This window comes from Chiloscyllium plagiosum, chromosome 39 (genome assembly GCF_004010195.1).
Source record: "Chiloscyllium plagiosum isolate BGI_BamShark_2017 chromosome 39, ASM401019v2, whole genome shotgun sequence".
Lineage (NCBI taxonomy): Eukaryota > Metazoa > Chordata > Chondrichthyes > Orectolobiformes > Hemiscylliidae > Chiloscyllium > Chiloscyllium plagiosum.
This window is the reverse complement of record NC_057748.1, coordinates 26,625,775-26,634,175: the sequence shown is the minus strand read 5'-3', so window position 1 is coordinate 26,634,175 and position 8,401 is coordinate 26,625,775. Positions and strand designations below refer to the sequence as shown.

Below are 8,401 nucleotides of genomic sequence, written 5' to 3'. Positions count from 1 at the left end.
GGCTGTTCTGTCAGCGTCTCCGGGTCAAAATCAAGGGGCAATAAATGTTGGCCTACATGCGCATCCAGTCAATGAATTAACATAATTATCTGGGGGAGGTGGGCCATCGTGTTGGTTATTTTATAGAGAGTGAGGTTGCAAACTCAAATGGCTCAGTGGTTAGCCTCACAGCTCCAGGGACTCTGGTTTGATTGCACACTTGAGCGATGGTCTGTGTGGAGTTTGCACATTCTCTCTGTGTCTGCGTGGGTTTCTTCCGGGTTCTCCGGTTTCCTCCCACAGTTCAAAGATGTGCAGGTTAGTTTGGCTTAGCCATTCCTTATTGCCCCACAGTGTCCAGGGATGTGCAGTTAGGATGGTTTGCCCATGGGAAATTGCCCATAGTGTCCAGAGAAATGCAGGGTTACAGAAGCAGGGTTGATTGGGGTGTGATTCTCTTCAGAGGGTTGGTGTGGACTCAATGGGCTGAATGACCTGCTTCCACGCTATAGAGAGTCTTAAGATCCTATGAGTGGACAATAATCAGATGGTGAAGGTGCTACTTAATGGTTAATGCTGTAATATACTGTAATACATAAAATACACATTGTCCATTGCACTTGATAGTTCTTACAGAGCAACTAACACAACAACATTGACAAGTCACGTTTTTACAGAGCACTCAGCGAAATAAAACATCCCCAAGGCACTTTGTAAGAGCAGTACAAAATAAAATCAGACGCTGAGTCAAGTAAGGTGATGTTAGAGACAAGTGACCAAAACAGCAGTCACAACGGGTCATTTTAAAGAAGGGCATAAAGTGAGGTAGGCAGGTTTAGGGAGGGCGTTCTAAAGCTCAGACAATGTCCCCACCTCTCAAACAAAGAGCTGAAGGCATGACCAACAATGGCAGAGCAATGGAGGAGTTCAGAGATCTCAGAGGGGCTGCAGAAGATATCAGAGACAAAGTTAGTGAAGATTGTAGCAACTGGACGATGTTATAGAGATAGAGGAGACTGAAGGATGGAGGAGGTGAAAGGTTTAGGGGTGTAGGGGCTGGAGGAGGTGACAGAGATGGGGAATGTCAGGGCTGGAGGAGGTGACAGATGGGGGAGTGTCGGTACAGGTGGTGGTTACAGAGATTGGGAAAGAATGTAGTAGGAGGAGGTTCCCAAACAAAAGGCATAGAGTGAATTCCTGAGGCCATGTCACTGAAAGATTCTTCCAAATGCACTTCTCGAAAGGACCAGGATCTATTTTCCTTAATTCATCTGTAACAGGGTATTGCTGGGAATTAATTGAGAAGCACTGGTGATGTGTCTTGACATCAGGACACATGCAAGAATGCCAAATTTCATAATTTATCATGCTTGGAGCCAAGGAGTGCGAATTTGCCAACGTGTCATGTCTTGGTTGGTTGAGATGTTGCCATGGAGTAGTCTCAGCTGAGGACCGCATTGCAAACACAGTGGGAAAGAAACGCATCAGAAAGTGGTGGTTACCTGGTGACCAAGTTGGTGTGTCAAGATATTTGACAAGAGTTTGATAAAGAACAATATTCTCCTCCTCGCCCGGATCCTTCATTCTCTGCTCTCGCTCTTCAATGTGGTCGGTTGAGCAAGTGTTGGATATAACAAAGTCGCCAGTTGATGTGTAAATATGGGATTACTTATTTATACATATATTTGTATCCAAAAATACTATATGTGTAGCTGGCTTTGGCCAGGAACCCAGATCACACCCAGGGCAGAGGTTAACCTCTTACGGAGAAAATCTGTACAGTCTGTTGAAGTGTGAATTTGTTGCCCCTTTGCCGGGAGCATGTGCACGTCGAGCAGTTAGAGTTTGCACGGTTTCGGCTCCCACATGGGTATGGTGTGGGGTTTGGTGTATCTGTTATCCATCGGCGTGAGATCCCAGAGTAGGGGCTACTCTCCAGCAGGGTGGGAAGGAGTCTACCTAGCTGAGGGCTGACACGATGCTGGTTGAGGGGTGATGGCTGTAGCTTAGGCTCGGCTGAGGGTGCAGGGGGTTGGCCAGCAGGTGAGGGGCATGGCTGTAGGGCACCATGTGACCGACAGAGGTCAGCTGGCTCTGGAAGGCAGCTGAGCCCAAAGGGAAAGGGGAACCCTCATTCCCCATGTCCTTGGGCAGCTCGCCAAAGTGCTCCTGGGATTTCTTTACCCTCTTTGATTTGTTCGAAACCTTCCGGTTGCGGGTCTGGATACCATCCTTCTTCATAGTCAGAGGTCTGTTCACCTGCAAGGGGTGAGGCAGGGTTAGAGTTACTGTAGTCAGAAATTAGGAGGAGCTTTACTGTGTATCAAACTCCATGCTGCCCCTGTCCTGGGAGTGTTTGATGGGGACAGTGTAGAGGAGGCTTTACTCTATATTGGGGAGGATGGGGGACTCACTCCCACAGGGAGAGGGGTGAATGGGGGACTTGCTCCCACAGGGAGAAGAGATGAATGGGGGACTCGCTCCCACAGAGAGAGAGGAGAATGGGGAACGCGCTCCCACAGGGAGAGGGGAGAATGGGGGAACTCGCTCCCACAGGGAGAGGGGAGAATGGGGCACTCGCTCCCACAGTGAGAGGGGAGAATGGGGGACTTGCTCCAACAGTGAGAGGGGAGAATGGGCGACTCGCTCACACAGAGAGAGAGGAGAATGGGGCACTCACTCCCACAGAGAGAGAGGAGAATGGGGATCTCGCTCCCACAGTGAGAGGGGAGAATGGGGGACTCGCTCCCACAGAGAGAGAGAGGAGAATGGGGATCTCACTCCCACAGGGAGAGGGGAGAATGGGGATCTCGCTCCCACAGGGAGAGGGGAGAATGTGGGACTTGCTCCCACAGAGAGAGAGGGGTATAGAGATCTCGCTCCCACAGAGAGAGGGGAGAATGGGGAACTCGCTCCCACAGAGAGAGAGGGGTATAGGGATCTCGCTCCCAAAGGGAGAGGGGAGAATGGGGGACTTGCTCCTACAGGGAGATGAGCGAATGGGAAACTCGCTCCCACAGAGAGAGGGGAGAATGGGGAACTCGCTCCCACGGAGAGAGAGGAGAATGGGGGACTTGCTCCCACAGGGAGAGAGGAGAATGGGGCTCTCACTCCCACAGGGAGAGGGGAGAATGGGGGACTCACTCCCACAGAGAGAGAGGAGAATGGGGGACTCGCTCACACAGGGAGAGGAGAGAATGGGGGACTCGCTCCCACAGGGAGAGAGGAGAATGGGGGACTCGCTCCCATGGGGAGAGAGGAGAATGGGGGTCTCGTTCCCGTAGAGAGAATGAGGTCTCACTCCTGCAGGGAGATGGGAGAACAGGGGATTCGCTCATTAGACAGAGGCTCGCACTCACATGGTGTAATTTGTAGTACAGCCCACAGGCGTTGCAGACTGGGTCTCCATTGATGTTACGGCGCCACAGCGTGGTGGTGCTAGTGTGGCAGTTTGCACACTGCGTGCCTGCTCGCTTGCTCACAATCTGAATCGAGAGAAAGAGAAAAGGGGAGGGTGAGAAGCAGAAAGGCGTTAAAACGGGCTCGCCTCTGAACTGTTTCCCCACAGACGTAAGCACAGGTCCACAGACACCTCTCTCATGTGACCATCCCTGGAGTGCCAGCCAAGGGACAGAGAGAGTAACCTACAGGGATTGTCCTGTAATTGTACTGTACAGGTCCAGCTGCACATTTGTCTGTGCAGGTTCACATTCCACTGTGGTGGCTGGTGCTGGACTGTAAACTTTGCTAATATATCAGAAAGTTATGGTGACTGTGACTTACCTGTCCTGTTACCATCCTCACCTGGCCCAGGCCCACATGTGACTCCAGACCCACAGTGAATGTGGTCAACTGTTAACTACCCTTTGAATTGGCCCTAGCAAGCCACTCAGTTCAAGCAGGAGGCCTAGTGGTATTTACTGTTAGACTATTAATCCAGAGATGTGCACCAAGTTCAAATACTGCCACAGCACTTAGTGGAATTTGAATTCAATTTAAAAAAATCCGAAATTAAGCCTCTAATGATGTCCATGAGTTCATTGCCAATTGTCAGAAAACCCCCATCTGGTTCACTTAATGTCCTTTAGGGAGTTAGTTTCTTTAGTTTGTAGTTTGTGAACCTTCCAAACCATGAGAGTTTGGTTAGAAACCTTCATGTTACTGGAACTGAGAAAGGTTAGGCCCTCAGACTTGTGAAAGGCTTATGTTGGCAGACTCAGAAAGGACTCATTGAGTGGCTTCTGCAGGCCATGGGAGCGCAACTTTAAGCAGTCAGTCAGGTAGAACCTTAAGGAGATGAGGTACAGAGCAGGGAAATGTCTCTGGGTTTGAGTCTTTATAATGGACAGAGCTACCAAACACACTGAAACTTGCAGAATATAGAGAGGCCTGGATAGAGTGAATGTGGAGAAGCTGTTACCACAAGTAGGAGAGACTAGGACTCGAGGGCACAGCCTCAGAGGTAGGGCTGAGATGAGGAGGTGGTTAATCTGTGGAACATATTGCCTCAGAGAGAGATGGAGGCCAGGTCATTGAGTATATTTAAGACAGAGATAGACAATTATGAGGGACATGGATAGGGTAAAAAGGCAAAGTCTTTTCCCTGGGTTCGGGGAGTCCAGGAGTAGAGGGCATAGGTTTAGGGTGAGAGGGGAAAGATATAAAAGAGACCTAAGGGGCAACTTTTTCACACAGAGAATGGTATGTGTATGGAATGAGCTGCCAGAGGAAGTGGTGGGGGCTGGTACAATTGCAACATTTAAGAGGCATTTGGTTGGGTATATGAATAGGAAGGGTTTGGAGGGATATGGGCCGGGTGCTGGCAGGTGGGACTAGATTGGGTTGGGATATCTGGTCGGCATGGACGGGTTGGACCGAAGGGTCTGTTTCTGTGCTGTATATCTCTATGACTCCATGAGGTTGTTGAATAGTAAAGAGATCAAGGATTATGGGGAGAAGGCAAGAGAATGGGGTTGTGAAATAATCAGCTGTGATCGAATGGCGGAGCAAAATAGATGGGGCAAATGGCCATGTTGGCTCCTAAATCTTGTGGTGTAAATAGTTTGGTTTGGTTTGTTTTTAATTATTCTTCTGTGTAACACACTTGTTAAATGACATTTGCAGCTTCGTGTCCACAGTAGACAGGATCTATATGGACTTCAGTAAGGTGTTCGACAAGGTTCCCTATGGGAGACTGATCAGCAAGGTTAGATCTCATGGAACACAGGGAGAACTAGCCATTTGGATGCAGAACTGGCTCAAAGATGGAAGACAGAGGGTGGTGATGGAGGGTTGCTTTTCAGACTGGAGGCCTGTGACCAGTGGAGTGCCACAAGGATCAGTGCTGGGTTCACTGCTTTTCGTCATTTACATAAATGATTTGGATGCGAGCATAAGAGGTACAGTTAGTAAGTTTGCAGATGACACAAAAATTGGAGATGTCGTGGAGAGCAAAGAAGATTACCTCAGATTACAAGGGATCTGGATTACCTGGCACAATGAGCTGAGGATTGGCAGATGGAGTTTAATTTGGATAAATGGAAGGGAAATCAGGGCAGGACTTATACACTAAATGGTAAGGTCCTAGGGAGTGTTTCTGAACAAACAGACCTAGGAATGCAGGTTCACAGCTCTTTGAAAGTAGAGTGGCAGGTAGATAGGTTAGTGAAGAAGGCATTTGGTATGCTTTCCTTTATTGGTCAGAGTATTGAGTATATATGGGAAGTCATGTTGAGGCTGTACAGGACATTGGTTAGGCCACTTTTGGAATGTTACTTGCAATTCTGGTATCCTTCCTATCTTGAAAGGGTTCAGGAAAGATTTACAAGGATGTTGCCAGGGTTTGAGGATCTGAGCTACAGGGAGAGGTTGAATAGGCTGGGGCTGTTTTCCCTGGAGCGTCAGAGGCTGCAGGTAAAACTTACAGAGGTTTATAAAATCATGAGGGACATTAATAGGATAAACAGACAAGGTCTCTTCCCTGGGATGGGGGACTCCAGAACTGGAGGGCAGAGGTTCAGGGTGAGAGGGGAAAGATATAAAAAGGACCTAAGGGGCAACTTTTTCACACAGAGGGTGGTGCGTGTATGGAATGAGCTGCCAGAGGAAGTGGTGGAAGCTGGTACATTACAACATTTAAAAGGCTTTGAGAGAAAGTGAGGGCTGCAGATGCTGGAGATCAGAGCTTAAATGGTGTTGCTGGAAAAGCGCAGCAGGTCAGGCAGCATCCAAGGAACAGGAGAATCGACGTTTCGGACATAAGCCCTTCTTGCTTATGCCCGAAACGTCGATTCTCCTGTTCCTTGGATGCTGCCTGACCTGCAACATTTAAAAGGAATCTGGATGGGTATATGAATAGGAAGGGTTTGGAGAGATATTGGCTAAGTGCTGGAAAATGGGACTAGATTAGGTCAGTATATCAGGTCGACATGGATGAGTTTGACTGAAGAGTCTGTTTCCGTGCTGTATATTTCTATGACTCTATGTCAGGGTGACCTACTCCTGTGCCTGTTCTCCACATTCATCACGATAACTAACGACACAAAGAAAAGCAATAAGATCTATCAAGCCACGTTTCATTGCAAGATCTGACTTGTTCAGTGGTGCCCTGTTGGCTGGAATCAGAATCCTATTGTGAAAGAGGAAGGGGAGAGAAGCAAATGGTGCTGAGTTTACAATTTGAAAGAATGGGATCTGAGTGAAGTGTACAAACTTTTGACAGGGCAGTTTGGCATTTAGAACCTGGAGAATAAGTCTAGGAAAGTTGCTCAGTGTATTTTAGAACCTGCAAGATGCCCAGTGATGTGTTTGACTCTTAACTGGCCTATGTATGATGAGGGAGGGACCAAATGGAGAGCTTCCGCAAAACAGTGCACAGATGGGCTGACTGGCCACCAACAGAACTGCAGGATTCCGAGTTTTCAGGGTCACGCTTTCCTGGCCCCTCAGAGATAGAGTCAATGCTGCACAGTAAGAAGACATTCAACCCATTGAGTGCTGGCCAAGATATTCACCAAGCGCTTCTTGGGCCTAATGAGTGGTCGGTTCTGGCCATTCATTTTGTGGTAGAGGCCGCAGGCATTACAGAGGTAGTGTCCAGTCCCATCTCTCCGCCACAGAGGTGTAGCTGTTGCTCCGCAGTTCACACATTCCCGGGCCTCTGAAAGGAAAACACATAGGGCAGTGGTCAGTCTGTGTCTGGGAGACCGGGCCACAGAGCAGGCACAGTGCTGGGGGAGAACAGGGAAGGGAACAGTGTCAGTGCTGAGCGACTGGGCCAGGAAGCAGGATCAGCGTGAGGGTGAGCTGTTCTGTCAGAGGGTCAGTACTGAGGGAGTGGGTGCTATCAGAGGGTCAGCTCTGAGGGACTGCTGTATTGTCAGAGGGTCAATGTTGAGGGAGCGCCGCACTGACGGAGAGTCAGTTCTGATGGAGTGCCGCATTGTCAGAGGGTCAGCTTTGAGGGAGTGCCGCACTGTCAGAGGGTCAACATTGAGGGGGCATCGCATTGATGGAGGGTCAGTGCTGAGGGAGTGCCACACTGTCAGAGGGTCAGCGTTGATGGAGTGCCATACTGTCAGAGGGTCAGTACTGACGGAGCAGGCACTGCCGAAGGGTCAGCACTGAGGAAGCGCCGCACTGTTGGAGGGTCAGCACTGATGGAGCGCCGCACTGTTGGAGGGTCAGCATTGAGGGAGCACCGCACTGTCAGAGGGTCAGTACTGAGGGAGCAGACACTGTCGAAGGTCAGCACTGAGAAAGCGCTGCACTGTTGGAAGGTCAGCACTGAGGGAGTGCCACACTGTCGGAGGATCAGTACTGAGGGAGTGCCGCACTGTCGGAGGGTCAGCACTGAGGGAGCACCGTACCGTTGGAGGGTCAGCACTGAGGGAGTGCCACACTGTCAGAGGGTCAGTGCTGAGGGAGCACCACACTGTCAGTGGGTCAGTGCTGAGGGAGTGGACATTGTTGGAAGGTCGGTGCTGAGGGAGTGCCGCACGGTTGGACGGTCAGTGTTGAGGGAGTGGGCACTGTCAGAGAGTCAGTGCTGAGGGAGCGGGCAATGTCGGTGGGTCAGTGCTGAGTGAGTGCTGCACTTTTGGAAGGTCAGTGCTAAGGGAGTGGGCACTTTGGAAGGGTCAGTGCTGTGGGCAGGGGCTTTGTCAGAAGGTCAGTGCTGAGGCAGTGGGCACTGTTGGAGGGTCAGCACTGAGAGTGGGCACTTCGGACGGTCAGTGCTAAGAAAACGCTACACTACAGGAGGGTCAGCACTGAGGGAGTGTCACACTGTCAGAAGATCAGTGCTGAGGGAGCAGGCATTGTCGAAGGGTCAGCACTGAGGAAGCACCGTACTGTCGGAGGGTCAGCACTGAGGGAGCACCGTACCGTTGGAGGGTCAGCACTGAGGGAGTGCCACACTGTC

The 8,401-nt window shown here is 50.2% G+C and overlaps 1 protein-coding gene across 1 annotated transcript in view; it reads right to left on the bottom strand.

The window, feature by feature from the left end:
* Positions 1–542: 542 nt before the first annotated feature.
* Positions 543–8,401, bottom strand: part of LOC122542047 (GATA-binding factor 2-like) — a 26,201-nt gene continuing 18,342 nt past the window's right edge. The window contains exons 3-5 of the mRNA XM_043679335.1: positions 6,993–7,266; positions 3,339–3,464; positions 543–2,238 (exon numbers count right to left, since the gene is read on the bottom strand). Coding sequence (XP_043535270.1) covers positions 1,939–2,238; positions 3,339–3,464; positions 6,993–7,266 — 700 coding nt within the window. The 3' untranslated portion in view covers positions 543–1,938. The remainder of the gene's footprint in view (positions 2,239–3,338; positions 3,465–6,992; positions 7,267–8,401) is intronic.